Source organism: Podarcis tiliguerta (assembly GCF_965153285.1).
Source record: "Podarcis tiliguerta genome assembly, chromosome: 2".
Classification (NCBI taxonomy): domain Eukaryota; kingdom Metazoa; phylum Chordata; class Lepidosauria; order Squamata; family Lacertidae; genus Podarcis; species Podarcis tiliguerta.
The window spans coordinates 686951-707718 of NC_139535.1; the positions used below are offsets into that span (position 1 = coordinate 686951).

At 46.5% G+C, this 20768-nt stretch overlaps 3 protein-coding genes across 4 annotated transcripts in view; all 3 read left to right on the forward strand.

Moving 5' to 3' along the window:
* Positions 1 to 20768, forward strand: part of LOC310670644 (uncharacterized protein) — a 43547-nt gene that overhangs the window by 11106 nt on the left and 11673 nt on the right. The gene's annotated exons all lie outside the window — the stretch shown is intronic.
* The window catches only part of LOC310672749 (uncharacterized protein), a gene marked incomplete at its 3' end in the record, with an annotated part of 37659 nt that continues 21141 nt past the window's right edge, over positions 4251 to 20768 (forward strand). The window contains exon 1 of the mRNA XM_083430398.1: positions 4251 to 4300. The remainder of the gene's footprint in view (positions 4301 to 20768) is intronic.
* Positions 4422 to 10977, forward strand: LOC310670695 (uncharacterized protein). 2 transcript variants are annotated; one of them, XM_083426381.1, is made up of 3 exons: positions 8427 to 8482; positions 8856 to 8892; positions 9136 to 10977. In XM_083426381.1, the coding sequence occupies exons 2-3, from the start codon at positions 8867 to 8869 to the stop codon at positions 10289 to 10291; spliced, it is 1182 nt and encodes a 393-aa protein (XP_083282507.1). In that variant the 5' UTR covers positions 8427 to 8482; positions 8856 to 8866; the 3' UTR covers positions 10292 to 10977. The 2 variants fall into 2 exon arrangements, with proteins under 2 accessions (XP_083282508.1, XP_083282507.1); XM_083426382.1 differs by lacking the exons at positions 8427 to 8482; positions 8856 to 8892 and adding an exon at positions 4422 to 4616.

Below are 20768 nucleotides of genomic sequence, written 5' to 3' on the forward strand. Positions count from 1 at the left end.
CAACATCACGTTCTTTTCCAGGGAGTCTTCTCTTCTCAAAGTACTGGAGCCTCAGCTTCAGGATCTGTCCTTCCACTGAGCACTCAGGGCTGGTTTCCTCCAGAATGGAGAGGTTTGATCTTCTTGCAGTCCATGGGACTCTCAAGAGTCTCCTCCAGCACCATAATTCAAAAGCATCAATTCTTCAGCGATCAGCCTTCTTTATGGTCCAGCTCTCACTTCCATACATCACTAATGGGAAAACCATAGCTTGAACTATACGGACCTTTGTTGGCAAGGTGATGTCTCCGCTTTTTAAGATGCTGTCTAGGTTTGTCATTGCTTTTCACCCAAGGAGCAGGCGTCTTTTAATTTCGTGGCTGCTGTCACCATCTGCAGTGATCATGGAGCCCAAGAAAGTAAAATCTCTCACTGCCTCCATTTCTTCCCCTTCTATTTGCCAGGAGGTGATGGACCCTCACTAACTCAGGCTGCAGGTTGCTCAGGGCAACTGCATCCAGGCCCAGACAGAGGGGGGGGTCTCCAATTCCAAAGGGGGCCTCGGTCTGCATATTCACCATCGCAGGGGATGCTGTGTCTTTATATGCAGGTACGGTTCAAGCCTTGAAATAAAATTATTTGTCCGCATAACTTTTGTGAAAATTATTTATATACAGTGGTGGTTGTTGTTGTTGTTGTTTAGTCATTCAGTCGTGTCCGACTCTTCGTGACCCCCTGGACCAGAGCACGCCAGGCACTCCTGTCTTCCACTGCCACCCGCAGTTTGGTCAGATTCATGTTTGTAGCTTCGAGAACAGTGTCCCACCATCTCCTCCTCCGTCGTCCCCTTCTCCTTGTGCCCTCCATCTTTCCCAACATCAGGGTCTTTTCCAGTGAGTCTTCTCTTCTCATGAGATGGCCAAAGTATTGGAGCCTCAGCTTCACGATCTGTCCTTCCAGTGAGCACTCAGGGCTGATTTCCTTAAGAATGGATGCGTTTGATCTTCTTGCAGTCCATGGGACTCTCAAGAGTCTCCTCCAGCACCATAATTCAAAAGCGTCAATTCTTCGGCGATCAGCCTTCTTTATGGTCCAGCTCTCACTGGACCATAAAGTGAGAGTGGACCATGGAAGTGAGAGCTGGACATATACAGTGGTACCTCAGGTTAAATACTTAATTCGTTCCGGAAGTCTGTTCTTAACCTGAAATTGTTCTTAACCTGAAGCACCACTTTAGCTAATGGGGCCTCCTGCTGCAGCCACACAATTTCTATTCTCATCCGGAAGCAAAGTTCTTATCCTGAAGCACTATTTCTGTGTTAGTGGATTGTGTAACCTGAAGCGTATGTAACCTGAAGCGTGTGTAACCCGAGGTACCACTGTACTTACTTATTTATAAGACTTCAGTTATCCCCAGGGTAAAAAGGGGGGGCACATTATCTCCCTGGCCCGGGCCTCTGCCTGGCTCTGCAAGGCCCTGACTGAATCCACACTGAAATGAAAAACAGAGCGTGCCTTTCTGCTCCCGGTGACTAACCAAATGCAGCAGCAGGAGGGGGGGAGGAGCAGACAGGGGGGAAATCCACCCGTTTCTGGATGAAATGTCACTTTTACCACTAAACCCTGAGCTGGAAAGAGACAAGAGCAAAAGACCCCCATTCAGCCTCTGGACTCCTCCAGTCCCCTAGCAGGAGATTCTTCCTGAGCCTCCCCTCTGTGAAACTGGTTTCACAAGTATTGACAGCTATCCGTCTGTGCCAATGGATTCTGCAGTCCAGGAATTCCCCCTTTCAAAGGATATCTCAGCCGCGCACGCCCCCCTGGTAAAAAGTCCTCTGGGGCAAGAAGGGGGCAGAGTGTCATATTCCCCGCAAGACCTACATTGGCTCCCAGGACGTTTCTGAGCACAATTCAAAGTGTTGGTGCTGACCTTGAAAGCCCTAAACGGCCTCGGTCCAGCATACCTGAAGGAGCATCTTCACCCCCATCATTCTGCCCGGACCCTGAGGTCCAGATCCAAGGACCTTCTGGGTTCCCTTCCTGCGAGAAGCCAAGTTACAGGGAACCAGGCAGAGGGCCTTCTCGGTGGTGGCGCCCTGTGGAACACCCTCCCAGCAGATGTCAAAGAGAACAACAACTTACAGACTTTCAGAATACATCTGAAGGCAGCCCTGTTTAGGGAAGCTTTTAATGTTTAATAGGTTATTGTATTTTAATATTCTGTTGGAAGCCACCCATGTAGCCTTTTTAATCCATGGGTAGGAATAATTGTTGCACCCGAGCAGAGACAAAAGGAGCCAAACGACACCAAGGTGTTAATCCAGAGAAAGAGCGTTTTATTCTGCCATGGGGGGGGGGGCAGAGGCACCTGTGTGATTCAGTTCACAAAAGACAGGCCGCACCAAAAACATTTTACAAGCAGGTTTTATCCTTTTTTCAAACCCCTTTTTTTCTCTCTCCCTTCACAGATCCTTACATAGAATGTTGCTTTTTGTTCTCTGGCTCTGCGCCCGGAAGTATGTTGCAAATCAATGTACCAGGACAAGGTTATCTTGGATCTGGGAAGCAAAAAGCTTTACTGTTCTCAGCTCTGGGTTTCTTACAGCGTTTTTGTTACAGAGAGGACTGCTTAGCTCGTGCTTTTTGTCTTAGAGGAAAATGCAGTTTTTAAAATGCGTACGCCGAGGCCTGGCTGGGGGGGCGGAATTCACAAACAGTTTTTAGGGCTTTCTGGAGTAATCCTAACTGTACGACTTCACCCAGAGTGGTTGGGGAAACCCAGCCATATGGGCAGGGTATAAATAATAAAATTATTATCATCATCGTCATTCCTGTTGGGTTGGTAGGTCCGTCATTACTGCACTCATTTTACCACTGCGGGGGAATCCAGTGGGTAGTTTTTTTAACGGGGGGGGGGCTGGGGTTTGAAGCAGGGCTTGGCTGTCAGGGGGCGTAGCTCAGCAATGCAGCAGTTGCTCTGCATGCAGAAGGACCCCGGTTGAGTGCTCGGCATGCAGAAGGAGGCCCAGAAGGAGATCCCCCCCTCCCTAAAAAAATGATGGTGGACGAAACTTGCCCAACTCCCCCCCCCCCCCGGAGTCTTAAATTCAGGACAAAGTGCCATCTTTCGGAAATTGCGTCTTTGAAATCTTTTGCTAGTCTTTCTTTTGAATGGGGGGGGGGTTTCAATCTGGCCAGTCCCCACGCAAAAGAATAAATGGAAACGGATCAAAAAGGGCAGTATCTGGAAACCACTCTGGGTCCTTTGGCCTCGTGCCTGAACTGCTGACTCCGCACATGGGAGCAGAGTAGGACTTACTTCCGAGTAAGCAGGCATCGGATGGAAAATTGTGTATCAACAAGGCTTTGGGCCGTGAATTTATACCTACGGCTAAAACGAGAAAAGAGAGGAGGTTCTTTATGCAGGCCCCAAACTAGACCCCAAGCAGCTATTTAAGGGCAGTGAGGGAAGAATTACTAGTTGGGAAGTGACATTGGCAGGAAGGAAGAACAGTCCTGGTGGAAGAATTATAGACAGCAAATGGGAAGAAATCAGACTTTGACATACTGTGTGGGATGCAGGCAGTGCTGAGGGGCTTTTTACACAGCCTTCTTTCCAAAGAAGCAGAGAGAAGCTCCAAAAAGCAAGATGTAGGAGCAGCGATCAGGGCGAATGAGAAGAAATCCACTAATAAAGCAGGGAGCCCGCCGGGGAATCGGCCTCCTTGGCGCCTGAAACTGAGGCGAGGCTCCGATTTCGAAGGTGGGAAAAGGCGGGAAAAGTCGTTGCCCTCAGAGTCGCTGAGGGGAAGCAGCGGCGGGGGGAGGGGCTGCTCCTCTCTCGCCCCTCAGAGACACGACGGGGACCCTCTTGGGAGGGGAGCAGAAAGGGGTCTCTCTCTCCCCCTCACAACCCCATTGCACTCCTCTCATGGCGGAAGGGGACCCCACCCTCTCCCTCCCGGGCCAAGGGGGTCTCTGGCCGCAGGAGAGCCTGTGGGGAGGAGCGGGGAGAGGGAAGGAAGCGCCCCTTCTCTCTCAGGCAGCCCCATGTCTGGGTCCATCTCTGGGCTTCACAAGGGGGGAGAGACCCCCCCCGTTGGCTTCCCTGGCTCAGCCCCTCCCCCACTCCCCTGACCCACAGGGGGAGGGGCAGCCCTTCCCTCCTCCTCCTTCATCCTCTCCCCTCCCAGCCTCCCTGTTTGCAGATGGAAAACCACGTCCTTCTCTCCCCGCAAACCCAGGTCACCCCCAGATAGGATGCCCCCTGCTGTGGGGAGGAGGAAGGAGGGGGGGCCAGGTCCCCAGGGAGCCCCCAGAGGCAGCGCCGTCCCGTCCGCTTCCCATCCCAACACATCCCATCCCCTGCTTGGCAGGGGGTTGGGCTCCATGGCCCTTGTGGTCTCTTCCAACTCTATGATTCTATGATTCTATAAGGAGATGCGGCTATAGGTACGTAGCTCTAGGGGCAAGCGCATCCCAAAAGGAACCGGAAGTGTCGCCGCGAAACGCGCCGGAAGTTTCCAGGCCGGAAAAGGAGGAGGGGCGTCGCTGAAGAGCCCCCGTCGCCGCCGCCCTTTCCATTGCAGACAAGGAAAGCGGACTAATCCGGAGCCAGGGAGGCGGAGGACCAAGAGGTGAGAAGGGGGGGAAATAGAGGGGGGAGGACACAGAGGACCCCCCCCAGGAAAGCGCCCCCCCTGGGGCCCGTCGACAGGGGCCCCGATCCAGCGACCCAGGGGGGAAGGGGGGACCCAACACCTGCAGGCTTGGCCTGGCAAGATCTCCTGGGCAGCAGCACCGCCAGACTCCCCTTTCTCTTTCCTGGGGGGCCGAGAGATGCTCAGCTGCCCTCCCCCCCCCCCGGACGCCTTGGCGGGAAGGGGAAGGAGGACCCCAAGCAGGGCTGGGGGTGGGGCTGAGGCCCCCCATTCTCCCTGGGGTCGTGGGGCGCCTGGCTGGGGAAGCGGAGAGAGGGAGTCCAGGGAAGACAGAGACCCCACCCCTCCCCTTCCAGCACCACTTATTCCCCAGTCTCCCTGCTGGCAGTCCCAGATCATCATTGCCATACAGGATTGTCCTGAATACCACTATTTGGTAGCCAAGCCCAAACCCAAAAGTCCTGCTGAGATGATGATTGATAATATTGTCATTTATCCGTTTTAGACCCCTAAGTAGTAGCAATTGCAAGGACATTGTGCTGCTCTCCTCTGTACAGTTCCACCCCTATTTCAGACCTTGTGGCTGATTTAAATGTTTAGCTGCTGATAACATGGCAACGTTTAGCAGATGATATTGTGAGGTTCAGCTGGTAATAAACCACAAGTGATATTGTGAGTTTTGGTAATGATAACATTACGATCTTTATCTGCTAATAGCCCTGCAATATTTAGCAGGTGATATTGTGAGGTTTAGCTGCAACTAACATTACAGCGTTTAGCTGGTAAGTTATCGCAATGTTGAAAAGCAGGTGTTGCCTAGCCCTTGCACACATTGTGATTCGTAATATATTGCCAGCTCAGTATTAGGAAACAGTTATCACGATGTAAACTTCAAGCCAGTCTTGGGCAATATACCAATATATTGCCCAGCTCTAATCATGACCTATATTTCTGACCCAGTGTATCATTGCTGATTTTACCAGTTTGTCACCAGGAATCCCTGGGGTCGTGTGGCGCCTGGCTGGGTCCCTATGGCTGGGGAAACGGAGAGAGGGAGTCCATGGAAGGGTTAAAGGAGGGGAGGAGCCTCGACAGAGACCCCTCCCCTTCCAGCACCCCTGACCCCCCCCCATAACCCAGCCTCCCTGCTGAGGGTGTTGGCTGTCCCAGATCATCTGCATTCACTACGACTTATCTCCATACTTTGGATTGTCCTGAATACCACCATTTAGTAGCCTAGCGCAATCCCAAAAGTCCTGCTGGGATGCATCTTGGCTTGCCTGCTGATGAAACTGAGTGTGTGAGGATTGATAATATTGTCATTTATCCATTTTAGACCCCTAAGTAGTAGCAGTTGCCAGGACATTGTCCTGTTCGCCTCTGTATAGTTCCAGCCTTATTTCTGACGTCGTGGTAGATTGCAATCAGGGTGGATTAGATATAAATCAAATTGATCTCAATCACAATTTACAATAAATCACTAGTCAGTATGATTCTATTTAAATCAAAAAATTCTGATTTGGTTACACTATTAGAAATACATAGACAGATATTTATGAAATCATTCTGAGGTTTAATAAGTTAACTGTCTATATTTGGACACCATTTCTGCTGTAATTTATTGGAAGGAGAAAAATAATCAATTCCTTAATAACAACTTAAGCAATTTATTTAACTAAAACGATAATATTATAGCATGTTGGTAAACATATTTTTTTTATAAAAAACAACAACCAAGCAGACTGAGTTTTAGCGCACATGAAAAACTCAGAACTTATGCATTTCACCACCTCCAGTACCAGCCACCCCTTTGGATTGGCTTCTGCATTCAGGTGCCTATTCTGTACAGTTAAGTGTCAGTGCGGTTGTTGGAACCCAGTGGGATTGGGAAGAGGTTGCCAGCCCTGAAGAGCCTTCAGCACTTGCCTCAAGTCTGACTTGCACAATTATTACACAAAGACCCCAAGATGTGTGGAGTATTCTGCTCACAAGGTTGCACTTTCATTTTTACTGCTTCACACTTAGCTACTTGTGCAGATCTCTTCCACTGCAAACCATCTGTTCATTGAACCTCTTGGAACTTAGAATTTAAGGGGTTGATTCTGTGTATATAATTCTGCAAAGGAACAATGGGATTAAGGTTTCCCCTCAACTCTGTATGTTTATTTTATAACATTTTTCCTGTGAAGAAAATGCATGTTATCTCTGCAGACACAAATTCACACTTTTGAGAATGGCAAAAACAAGCATCTGTGACAATATCTTCTCATTAGAAAAACTTCCCCAAATAATCTTACAGAATTCCCCCCCCTCCCGCAGAAGCTGCGTGCTCTTTAAAGAGCATGCCATTCTGGGGGGCTTTTCCCTGAGTAGGGAGAAGGGACTGACTGGCTGCCTCAGTCCCTTCACCCACCTCGTAAAAAAGCCCGCAGGAGCCGCACTCTCCTTAAAGGGTGCGCAGATTCTGTGGGCTTTTGCGGGAGGTGGGGAATACTCCCAGAGCTTGTCGGGGCTGGTGGGGGAAGCCCGGGATGAAGGCTCGCTACTGCCCTGTGGAGGCTTCACAGGCTACCCCAGAAGCCAGAACAGCTAGAGAGAGTGCTGCGCAGCGCTCACTTTAGCTGTTTTAGCTTCTGCCTTAGTGGTGCAAAGCCTCCGCAGGGCACCAGGGAGCTCTGCTCAGCGCTCCCTTTAAATAATATTGTTTTCTTGAATTCCCCCTCTAGAAACTAGGTGTGCCTTATGGAGCGAAAAATACGGTAGGTAGGAGAAAATAACAGAGGCCAACCAGTGTATATGGCGAAGCAAAGTGGCTAGTAAGCCTGATCTTTATTGCAACAAAGATCCAGCACCGAGGACTTCTGGCGGTTCCCTCATCACGAGAAGTGAGGTTACAGGGAACCAGACAGAGACCCGCCCTGTGGAATGCCCTCCCATCAGATGTCAAGGAATTAAGCAGCTATCTTATTTTTAAAAGACATCTGAAGGCAGCCCTGTTTAGGGAAGTTGTTAATATTTAATGCTGTATTGTTTTTAACACTCGATTGGGAGCCGCCCAGAGTGGCTGGGGAAACTCAGCCAGATGGGCAGGGTAGAAATAATATATCATATTATTATTATTATTATTATTATTATTATTAGTCTGTGGTGCTCAATGTTTAGGTATAGTAAATATTAGGATTTAATTAGAACTTGTGTGTTATAGCGGGGATATGTTATAAGATGGTCTCAGTGTATTTTAGAAAGGGAGTTATGTAAAGGGTTTTTGTGTTTGATCCGTGTTTCTGTGTAAATACTGTGCATCAGACTGAGAATGTCATCAGGAAGGTATAGGAAAGGGTACACCTGCTTCTGAGCATCAGAAATGAGTGTGGAAAGAGTTAATATAAACCTACCAGAATCGGCCCCCACCCTTTGTAACAAGCAGCTGTAGGTCTTTTGGGATTTAATTTCAGCTCATGAAAAGTTGGGCACACGACCCAGAAAGCTGCCTGGCTCCCTCCATCTGAAGGCGGAGATATGCACCACACGCCATGGTCGAATTCGGCTGGACTTGCCATGGGAAAGCAGAAGGGGCAAGCAAGGAAGGGGGAGACGGCCAAAGAAACCTGCTCTCACACAAGTGCCCCCCCTGCCAATTCCGTAACCTTAGCAAAGCCCAAGTTCAAACACCAGCCCTTATTTAAAAGAGGCCCCCGTAATGACGACACTCAAAGGGACTGTGCAGGTGATGAATAAAGATCTGGAGATTAATAAAGGGGACAAAATGTGGCCCAAGGGGGGGAGGATTAGAGTGCAGAGGATGAAGAACTTCATGATGAACTTAGGACCCTGATGAATATGTTGGTTTCTGTTTATGCCACTGTGCCGTGCTTGGAGTCACAAGACTCTGTTTTGCATTCCAGACATTCCATACTATTGGAAGTCTCACAGTAGACGGATGTCATATTACTGGTTTCCTGTTCCTTTGTTTTCCAGTTGCTCTCTGCCTTTCACAGAGAGAAGGAGGAAATTCTTACTGTCTGCATAGTTAGAAATAAAACCTAGCAATGTAGCTCATATTTCTCGTCTCTTCTGCTGTTTTGGATACTCTGCTGAATGGGGAACGTGCCTGGAGCCTTATCAAAGGCTCAGGTCGTTAATCATCGTCAGAGGAGATTCGGAAGGCTCGACCGGAGGAGTAGCTCGGTCGCAGTGGAGATTGCGAGAGAATAGGGGGCGGGTTCATGGACATAGAGCAGCTTCCTTTCCTGTGAGAAACCACTTTACTTAAAAAGTAACTCCCACAGTTCAACCGTATTCTAAGATAATGCTGCTTCATTAACTATAATTAAGGGTTATAAAAGGCTGGTGATGCATGACCATTATTTTACATTATTTCAATTGCCTTTCCTAAAAATTTGGAACGTATGGAGGACAGGAGAGATTGTACAAGACATTAAAATAAGAGCAGGTGCTAATTGATGTGTGTAATATTCCTATGTTCTCTTCCTAGAAAACAAATACGATTTTCTCCCTACCCCACCCCATCGAGAGAAGACAATGGAGAAGGCAATCAGAATTCTGGTGGGCCATGTGAAATGGGAATAACAAAGAAACCGTTTAAATACATGGAGTGTGAAAATAGAGAAGATAAACAATTTGAAAATATGGAGTGTGGAAGGAGCTTCACTGACAGTGGAAACCTTAGAATACATCAACGGACTCACACAGGGGAGAAACCATTTAAGTGTATGGAGTGTGGAAAGTGCTTCAGTCAGAGTGGACACCTTAGAATTCATCAACGGAGTCACACGGGGGAGAAACCATTTAAATGCATGGAGTGTGGAAACAGCTTCCTTGATAGTGGACACCTTAGAATTCATCAACGGAGTCACACAGGGGAGAAACCATTTAAATGTATAGAGTGTGGAAAGAGCTTCAGTCGGAGTGAAGACCTTAGAATTCATCAACGGACTCACACAGGGGAGAAACCATTTAAATGCATGGAGTGTGGAAAGCGCTTCAGTCAGAGTGGAGGTTTTACACGACATCAACGGACTCACACAGGGGAGAAACCATTTAAGTGCATGGAGTGTGGAAAGCGCTTCAGTCGGAGTGGACACCTTAGAATTCATCAACGGACTCACACGGGGGAGAAACCATTTCAGTGCTTGGAGTGTGGAAAGCACTTCAGTCAGAGTGGAGAGCTTAGAATTCATCAACGGACTCACACAGGAGAGAAACCATTTCAGTGCATGGAGTGTGGAAAGAGCTTCAGTCACAGTGGAACCCTTAGAAAACATCAACGGACTCACACAGGGGAGAAACCATTTCAATGCTTGGAGTGTGGAAGGAGCTTCAGTCAGAGTGCAGACGTTAGAATTCATCAACGGACTCACACAGGGGAGAAACCATTTAAATGCATGGAGTGTGGAAAGAGCTTCAGTCAGAGTGGAGATCTTACAAAACATCAACGGACTCACACAGGGGAGAAACCATTTAAATGCATGGAGTGTGGAAAGCGCTTCAGTCGGAGTGGAGGTCTTACACAACATCAACGGAGTCACACGGAGGAGAAACCATTTAAATGTAAGGAGTGTGGAAAGGGCTTCACCAATGTTGGAAATGTTAGAAGACATCAACGGACACACACGGGAGAAACCATTTAAAATAATGGAGAGTTGAAAGAGTTTCTTTCAGAGTGGAACCCTAATTTCACACACAGGAAACTTAGACGACATCAACAGACTCACTCAGGGACAAGCAAATAAATGTATGGAGTGTGGAAAGAGGTTCAATAGAAGTGGAAACCTTGGCAAACATCAGCGAACTCAAAGAGGGAAAAATACTTATATGGAGCGTACGTAGAGCTTCAGTCCTGATGTTCTTAGAAACCATCAATGGACTCGCAAGGAGGAAAAGCTTTAAGATTTGAAACCCTACAATCCACAAACTGAAAAATCTTAAATGGATTGAATGGAAGGAGTGTGGAGGTGTTTCAATTGCTTTATATATAGATAATTTTATTAATACAGTGGTACCTTGGGTTACATACGCTTCAGGTTACAGACTCTGCTAAACCAGAAATAGTGCCTCAGGTTAAGAACTTAGCTTCAGGATGAGAACAGAAACCGTGCTCCGGCGGCGGAGCAGCAGCAGGAGGCCCCATTACCTAAAGTGGTGCTTCAGGTTAAGAACAGTTTCAGGTTAAGAACGGACCTCCGGAACGAATTAAGTACTTAACCTGAGGCACCACTGTATATAATTTTATTTACAAATTGCGTTCAAAAATGGAAGCATTCACTTCTGGGTTCTTGGCGTTTGAAAGCCCCAAACGTTCAACTTCCAAAGCGTTCTACAATGCTTTCAGAGTGGAACCCTAATTTCACACACAGGAAGCTTAGACGACATCAACAGACTCACTCGGGGACAAGCAAATAAATGTATGGAGTGATGGGAGGTTTTGCTTCTGCACATGAGTTTGACAACTCGTTCTGAGCTGAAGCATTCCATGCTCATCCACCCTGGAATGTTCAGTTCACATTGAGTTCATGAAGCATCGTACCCTGACCTGTTTTTAATGCATGGTTGACCACATCTATGAATACAATAGTTATGCCCTTTTAAGTTTTGCTATATCAATCATTAGTAATAGTTTAATAAGGAGGTTTTCCTACCTCACCAATTCTGTGTTCCCTTTCCCAACCTTTAATCTATTGATGATTAATGCCTATATGCAACCCTTGCATATGATTTGTGTTAACCAATCAGCAACAAGCACTTAGGTGTCAATGCTGTAATATTCAATAAAAGGGACTCTCTGAGACATGCTCGAGAGATGCCTCCCATATGACACCTGTCACTCGTCTGTCGTTGAAATCCTTCGTAAAAGTGATACTTTCATCCTCCCCTATATTTCCAAATGCTTTTAAACATCTTTTGATACTTTAATGTAATTAGAATATGTTGTAATTCAGTGTTTTTCAAATAAACCCTTATTTAGTCTCCATCTATACAATGAACTCTTTTCACCCCTCATTATCATCCATGTTGAGTTTTGATCTGATATAGTTCTTGGCTGGATCTCTACAGTCTTTAATCCTGTAGGCAGTTCCTTCAATATCCAGATCATGTTTCTTCTTCCCGCAGAATCCTTTGAATCAGAAGAACATGTTTACTCTTCTTCTAATGGGTGTCTGAATATCCAAGCATCTGGGTTGGCAAACTAAGGGCCGTGGGCCGGATCAGGCCCAATTGCCTTCTAGATCCAGCCTGCGGACGGTCCAGGAATCGCCACATGGATTGCCAGCAGGCACGTTCTTTCCCTCTCCCTCACACGGCGTTGCTTTTCTCCTCAGGGATGAGCGATCTTGTCCCACACCGGGTGCCATCAACGGGGGGAGTCGGCTCACCCGCCTGCCTGCCTCAGAAGGGTGGCACTGGGAAGGGGGGGGGTGACGCTGGCTGCTGCTGCGTTTTCCTCCTGCTCCTCCTCCCTCTCCCTCAGTCCGCCCTTTCTTCCTTTTCTGCGCCCCTTCTCCACGCCACTTCCTCATGCGCTTTCTTCATCAACCCCTCCCTCCTTCATTCCTCCCATGGCGTTCAGGCGGTTTGTTGCAGCGGCCGCAGCTGCCGCTTGCGGGTTGGGAAGCAGCAGCAGTTGGTGGGTAAAAGCTCTGGCAACGCCCCGGTTCCCCTGCCTCTGTCCCCGGTTCCGCCGGGGCTGCTGCTTCTGTCTTCTCCGGCCCACGCAGCCTCCTACCTGCCCTGGCACCTGGCTGGAGAAGCCCAACTGCGGCTGTTGGGACGACAACTGGGACAGGTAAAGCCAAACATCTTCAGGCCTCTTTGCGGGTGGGCCAAAATCGCTCATTTCCCCCCGAAATATAGTCCGGCCCCCAACAAGGTCCAAGGGACAGTGGACTGGCCCCCTGCTGAAAAAGTTTGCTGACCCCTGATCTAGGAGATCCACAGTTGTAACCATATCAAAAAAGTATTTGGTATTTTGCCTTCTTTTGAGACACTTTTCCTCAGTGTTCTGTCATAGTCCAGTGATCCTACTCCATTAAATTCCTCCGTAATAATTCTATTTCTGTCATAAACCTCAGACACACTTTCCTCCAATAGTTGGAAGAAATCTCATGCGAAAAGTGGCTCTGAATCTGAAAGTCCCAGTCCCAAATCTTGATCCTGCCACCCTAAGATATTATAAGCAAGCCCCACATTCCTCTTTCCACCTGCAATAGGGAGGTTAGAACAACACTTAATTCCCGGCAGGGATCATAAGAGCCACAGTTGCTTTGCATTCACAAAGGCTATGTGAAATATCACTAGTAAACATAATAATTTAAACGAGGAGACCAACAACAGTATTAAAATTGCAGGGAGAGAGAGAAAAATAATAATTATAATAATATTAATTATTAATAAATTATTATGGGGGCGTGTGTTCCACAGGGAGGGCGCCACTACCAAGAAGGCTCTCTGCCTGGTTCCCTGTAATTATGAGGGAACTGCCACAAGACCCTCGGAAGTGGACCTCAGTGTCCGGGCCAAATGATGGGGGGATTTTCTTCTCCTTGTGTTAGATGGATGTTGAAACAAGGTGTGATTGACTAGCCATGTCTGGATCACAGATTTCTACCCAAGAGCCACAATTGCTTTGCATTCACAAACGCTATGTGAAATATCACTAGTGAACAGAATAATGTAAACAATGAAACCAACAACAGTATTAAAAGAGAGAGAAACTGGATTTGAAGTGACCCAACCACAAGGTGAGAAGTCTCCCTCCTAGATGAGGGAAGGGGGAGGCATTGGGGGGGGGGCTTTTGAAGTCTCCCTGCTGGCAAGGGAATCCCAGAGCAAGGGCGCCTCTCTCTGTCGGGAATCCCTCCCTGCCTCTCAATCCAGGGGGTGGTTTTTTAACGGGGGGGGGGGCTGGGGTTTGAAGCGGGGCTTGGCTGTCAGGGGGCGAAGCTCAGCAAGGCAGCAGTTGCTCGGCCTGCAGAAGGACCCCGGTTGAGTGCTCGGCCTGCAGAAGGAGGCCCAGAAGGAGATCCCCCCTCCCCAAAAGAAACATGGTGGGCGAAACTGGCCCAACTCCCCCCCCCTATGGAGCCCCCAGAGCAGGAGGCCCGAGGCAGCGCCGTCCCGTCGCCTTCCCCTCCGGACACAGGAAGGGGCTGCTCTGCGGACGTAGCTCTAGGGACGCGCGCGTCGGACAAGGCGCCGGAAGTGTCGCCGCGAAACGCGCCGGAAGTTGCCTGACAGGGAAAGGAGGAGGGGCGTCGCTGAAGAGCCCCCGTCGCCGCTGCCCTTTCTATTGCAGACAAGGGAAGCGGACTAATCCGGAGCCAGGGAGGCGGAGGACCAAGAGGTGAGAAGGGGGGGAAATAGAGGGGGGAGGACAAAGAGACCCCCCCCAGGAAAGCGCCCTCCCTGGGGCCCGTCGACAGGGGCCCCGATCCAGCGACCCAGGGGGGAAGGGGGGACCCAACACCGGCAGGCTTGGCCTGGCAAGATCTCCTGGGCAGCAGCACCGCCAGACTCCCCTTTCTCTTTCCTGGGGGGCCGAGAGATGCTCAGCTGCCCTGCCCCCCCCCCCGGACGCCTTGGCGGGAAGGGGAAGGAGGACCCCAAGCAGGGCTGGGGGTGGGGCTGAGGCCCCCCATTCTCCCTGGGGTCGTGGGGCGCCTGGCTGGGGAAGCGGAGAGAGGGAGTCCAGGGAAGGGATAAAGGAGGGGAGAGGAGCCTCGACAGAGACCCCTCCCCCTCCAGCACCCTGATCCCCCCCCCCCATCGCCCAGCCTCCCTGCTGAGGGTGTTGGCAGTCCCAGATCATCTGCATTCACTACACTCATTGCCATTTTACTGAATACCACCATTTGGTAGCCAAGCCCAAACCCAAAGTCCTCTACGGATGCATTTTGACTTCCTGCTGAGGAAACTGAGTGTGTGAGGATTGATAATATTGTCATTTATCCGTTTTAGCCCCCAAGTAGTAGCAGCTGCCAGGACATTGTCCTGTTCGCCTCTGTATAGTTCCAGCCTTATTTCGGACGTTGTGGTAGATTCCAATCACGGTGGATTAGATATAAATCAAATTGATTTCAATCACAATTTACGGTAAATCACTAATCAGTATGTTGTTGTTTAGTCGTATATCTGCTGACATAAACAGATAATTATGAAATCATTCTGAGGTTTAATAAGTTAACTGTGTATATTTGGACAACATTTCTGCTGTAATTTATTGGAAGGAGAAAAATAATCATTTCCTTAATTACAACTTGAACAATTTATTTAACTAAAACAATAATATTATAGCATGTTGGTAAAAATATTTTATATATATATAAAAAACAACAACCAAGCAGACTGAGTTTTAGCGCACATGAAAAACTCAGAACTTATGCATTTCACCACCTCCACTACCAGCCACCCCTTTGGATTGGCTTCTGCATCCAGGTGCCTATTCTGTACAGTTAAGTGTCAGTGCGGTTGTTGGAACCCAGTGGGATTGGGAAGAGGTTGCCAGCCCTGAAGAGCCTTCAGTGACTTGCACAATTATTACACAAAGACCCCAAGATGTGTGGAGTATTCTGCTCACAAGGTTGCACTTTCGTTTTTAATGCTTCACACTTAGCTACTTGTGCAGATCTCTTCCACTGCAAACCATCTGTTCATTGAACCTCTTGGAACTTAGAATTTAAGGGGTTGATTCTGTGTATATAATTCTGCAAAGGAACAATGGGATTAAGGTTTCCTCTCAACTCTGTATGTTTATTTTATAACATTTTTCCTGTGAAGAAAAGGCATGTTATCTCTGCAGACACAAATTCACACTTTTGAGAATGGCAAAAACGAGCATGTGTGACAATATCTTCTCATTAGAAAAACTTCCCCAAATAATCTTACAGAAACCTCTGGAAGAGCATGACATTGTGAATGGATTAATGGAATTCATTTACCAAAAAAATTAAATATTGCATATAAAGCCTCATGCTAGATAATTAAAAATAAATCTTTATTTCCTGATGAATAGCCTTTCGACTATAATGTAATTAAGTATAAAACTATCTTTAGATAGATTTTTTTCCTCTAAAAGCATTTTATTTTCTAAAAAAATTCTAATTAAAATAAAATGATTTTTAAAAATCATTGATTGTATCCACCCTGATTGCAATCTTTAGCTGCTGATAACATGGCAATGTTTAGCAGGTCATATTGTGAGGTTTAGCTGGTGATAACACTGCAACGGTTAGCTGACGAGTTATCACGATATTGAAAATCAGATATTTCCTAGAGCTTATACACATTGGATTTGCGATATAATGTCACCTCAGATATTAGGAAACGGTTAGCACATTAACATCAAGCCCAGCTCTAATTATGACCTAAATTTCTGGCCCAGTGTATCATTGCAGATTTTACCAGTTTTATTTTGTTTCCCATTCTAATAGTATTGCATACATTTTGGGAAGTTTTTTTTAAATTGTTCAGTAGTACCTAAGAGACCAACTAAGTTTGTTCTGGGGATAAGCTTTCGTGTGCATGCACACTTCTTCAGATTGGACAATTTTCTACTTGAATTTTGAGAAACACTTTCTCTTTCCTCTCAATAATTTCTCTTTCTGTAGAATAATTAATGAGTCCAACTGCTTCCCATAAATCTCTTCAAACAGATTTATGAGCAAATGGTGTCCGGCACGCTTCCCCTTCGCGGGCCTCTGTAAACATCTCAGCAGTAAAAGTCATCAGCAGAGTTTGCGCAGCAGCGTGTGATAAGGGCTGAATCAAGAGACAGCAGGTTCTTGTTCTTTAGCTTTATTGTTCCAAAAACACGCAAAATATACAGACTAAAATCCATCGGAGTGTAACTGCATTTTTCAGCTCCGCTCTCTCTGAGCTGAGCAGCTCAACTGGCACTTTCGTTTTCCCACAGAACACACACTGCACAGCAGGCTGTTTACATCACGTCCTGCCTGATAAGCCCTGCCCCTCAGCTCCGAGGCACAGCAGATTAACTCCTTACTGCTCTCAACACTTTCAAACTGTGAACTTTCAGTCCAAAAACCTCTCCCTTTATCTTCTCCAAACAAGATGATTTGATGGTATTGAATCCAATCCGCCACCACACCTCCCACCTCCTGTTTATTCAGTTTTATTTCTTCTTCCGAAAAGTCCAAAAGATCTCTGTAAGTTGCCCATTGCTTCTTCCGTATTGCATTTTTTAAAAAGCTGTTGCTTTTGTGGGTGGAAGCCAAAGAGGTGTTTTTCTTTCCAGCAGATTTATCCCATACTGTAAAAAGGATTTTCTGAATAACCTGATTCATAGAGCTCTTGTGTGTTTTAGTTTTATCATGCCATAAATAAGCATGCCAACCAAACATAGTCTTACGACCTTTGTTATATGGAAAACCTGCTCCTCTTCCCTTATGGGGTCTTCAAGAGCCCATATAGTCCTTAAGTGGGTTCCATATTGGTAGGAGAAAACAACAGAGGCCAACCAGAGTATATGGAGAAGCAAAGCGGCTAGTAAGCCTGATCTTTATTGCAACAGTGTCCCCCCCCTCCCCTCACCGCAGCCAGGAGGGAGGTGTGCAAGGCCTTATATAGTCTTTTGAAATTGCCCACCCAAGACCACCCCAAAAAAATATCATACAGAAGGAGACTGTCTACAGCAGGAAGACATCACAGGCTGCGGTCTACAGCAGAAAACCTGTCCTCAAGGATACCTGTTAATGGTCACTAACTGCATTACCTGGGCAGCCTGGCCATTCTTTGTGATGGCAAATACTTTAGTTCCTGAATCTAGGTCACAGGCTCACCCTGTTCATCCCTCCTTAAGGCAGTATTTGTAAGCACAAAGACAATGGGAAGGCTTCCATTTGCCTCCTTTACTGCAGAGGAATATTTGAGTACGTTTCTGAGCACAATTCAAAGTGTTGGTGCTGACCTTGAAAGCCCTAAACGGCCTCAGTCCTGTATACCTGAAGGAGCATCTCCACCTCCATCGTTCAGCCCAGACACTGAGGTCCAGCTCCAAGGGCCTTCTGGTGGTTCCCTCATTGTGAGAAGTGAGGTTACAGGGAACCAGGCAGAGGGCCTTCTGGGTAGTGGCGCATGCCCTGTGGAATACCCTCCCATCAGATGTCAAGGAATTAAGCAGCGGAGATATGCACCACACGCCATGGTCGAATTCGGCTGGACTTGCCATGGGAAAGCAGACGGGACAACCAAGGAAGGGGGAGACGGCCAAAGAAACCTGCTCTCACACAAGTGCCCCCCCTGCCAATTCCGTAACCTTAGCAAAGCCCAAGTTCAAACACCAGCCCCTATTTAAAAGAGGCCCCCGTAATGACGACACTGGACTGCCCTTTACGGTTGCCGCAAGTTACTCTTCCAAGTCCCAAAGCGCATAGCAACTCTGGTCTATTTTGCAGGGCTGTTGTAATGGGGACCCCCTACACCACCGCCCAGGGCAGCCCAAAGTGACGTATAACCAATCCTTGTTGTTGTTGTTGTGTTCCATGGTGAGACTCCAAGGTCTTCTGTGTCATGTTTCCTGTGCAGTGGACGCTCAGGTTGCAAACGTGATCCTTGCGGGAGGCACATTCACAACCTGCAGGGCCGCGTCTGCGCATTTGTGTGTTGCAATTCGGTGCTTATGCACATGTGCAAAGCGTGATTTAGTGGTTCTGCTCACGCGCGAAACCTGGAAGTAATCTGTTCTGGTACTTCCAGGTTTGGCGCGGTGCATAAAATCGAAAACACACAACTCGAAGTGTCTGTAACCCGAGGTTTTACTGTCTTTTGGAAGGCAGCGGGAAGGCTGTTCTCAGGGCCTGCTCCACCGTGAGGGAAACTGAGGCAGCCCCCTCAGGCAGGAGATGCAGGGAGGGGCAAGGAGGGGACAGAGCTGAGTCCCATTTGGCCTGCCCTGATTTAACCCTCTGTCCCAGGCATAGGCACCCTAAGGCCCATGGGCCAGAAGTTTGGAAAAACTTTAAAAAGTATAAGAACTCACATTAGGTAGTCAAAAAATAGTAATTGAAACAAAATGCTTATAAAAAATAAGATAATTACATAACATTTAGCTTCTGTTACACATTATATCCACATAAGTCAATAGAAAAAGTATAAAGAGATGGTGTTCAAAATGTGCCCTTTGGGAAATTTGGTTTTGGCAACTGCAAAGCAACATCCTTGAAATCAAAGCTTGCAATGGGGAAGACAAACATACAAGATTCTGGTTTTTTCCTGAGATATAACACTTGTTTAGAGATTATTGTACACAAAGCGGGGTACTTTTATACGTATCAATGCGTCCCATGTCTTAGTGTATCAAAGTGCCCCAACGAACATTTTCAATGTCAACTAGCAATTGTTAATAAAACCACTGAACTTATTTGAAAATCACGTGTAATCCTGATTACTGAGTGGAATAACTTAACCTTTGGTATTTTTAAATCTTAACTAAATGACGTAAAAAAGTGTTGGAACACTTTTACATTTCACATAATTTTTAGTTGGTCGTGCTAAAAACACACCTGCTCTCTTCAAACGCCAAGGGCTAAACTGGCGGCCAGCGCAGTCGCAACTGTTCTACTCACCCATGTATAGGCACATTTGGGTGATGTCGCGACAGGAATAACATTTCTCGATATTGAAATATTGTTGGTGTATCAATGTGCCCCTTGCGTCAATGTGCCCCACCTCCCCCGTTCAGCGTTTTCTTTTCTTTTTTCCATAATATTTTATTAAGATTTTCACATAGAAAAAAGAAAAATACAAAAAGAAAAAGAAAACAGGTAAAAACAAGTAAAAACAATTCCATTTTCATAGTATTACTTACATTCGCTTATTTCCCAGACTTCCCCACACCTCCCCTCTCTGTATTCCAATTCAAATATTTAATCAGCAAATCCCTTCCCTCTGTCTTATCCTTGTCTTTATCTTAGTGTGTAATACCTTAAATTCTTCATCTTTTTAACCTTCGAATTTTCTATTCTTCACCACATTATTACTAATAACCCTTTAACCTCCATCCAACATCATTCTAACATTCATTAATTTTATAATATTTCTGTAAATAGTCTTTAAATTTCTTCCAATCTTCCTCCACCGTCTCTTCTCCCTGGTCTCTGATTCTGCCAGTCATTTTTGCCAATTTCATATAGTCCATCACCTTCATCTGCCATTCTTCCAGAATGGGTAGTTCTTGTGTCTTCCAATACTTTGCAATGAGTATTCTTGCTGCTGTTGTAGCATACATAAAGAAAGTTCTGTCCTCCTTTAGCACCAATTGGTCGACCATGCCCAGGAGAAAGGCCTCTGGTTTCTTCGGAAAGGTATATTCAAACACCTTTTTCATTTCATTATAGATCATTTCCCAGAAGGTCTTAATCCTTGGGCACGTCCACCAAAAGTGAAATAATGTGCCTTCCGTTTCTTTACATTTCCAACATTTATTATCGGGCAGATGATAGATTTTTGCTAGGTTGACTGGTGTCATGTACCACCTGTATATCATTTTCATAATATTATCTCTTAAGGCATTGCATGCTGTGAATTTCATACCTGTGGTCCATAACTGTTCCCAGTCAGCCATCATTATGTTGTGTCCAACATCTTGTGCCCATTTAATCATAGCAGATTTGACTGTTTCATCCTGAGTATTCCATTTCAGCAGCAAGTTATACATTTTTGACAAGGTCTTAGTTTTGGGTTCTAACAATTCTGTTTCCAATTTTGATTTTTCCACCTGGAAACCAATTTTTTTATCTAATTTATATGCCTTCATTATCTGATAATAATGAAGCCAGTCTCACACTTTATTTTTTAGCTTTTTGAAACTCTGCAATTTCAATTTATCTCCCTCTTGTTCCAGAATTTCCCAATATTTCGGCCATTTGGCCTCCATATTGAGCTTTTTCAGGGCCTTCGCTTCCATCGGTGACAACCACCTTGGGGTTTTATTTTCAAGTAAGTCTTTATACCTTATCCAGACATTAAACAGTGCTTTCCTGACAATATGATTTTTAAACATTCTGTGCACTTTAACCTTTTCATATCATAGATATGCATGCCATCCAAAAACATTATTAAATCCTTCTAAATCCAAAATGTCTGTATTTTCAA

What these genes read in the sequence shown, in the direction of transcription:
- LOC310670695 (XM_083426381.1), top strand. Translation starts at nt 8,867, where the DNA reads ATGGACATAGAGCAGCTTCCTTTCCT. An exon ending in ATAGAGCAGCTTCCTTTCCT is followed by an intron (nt 8,893 to 9,135) that starts GTGAGAAACCAC and finishes TTCTCTTCCTAG; the next exon opens with AAAACAAATACGATTTTCTC.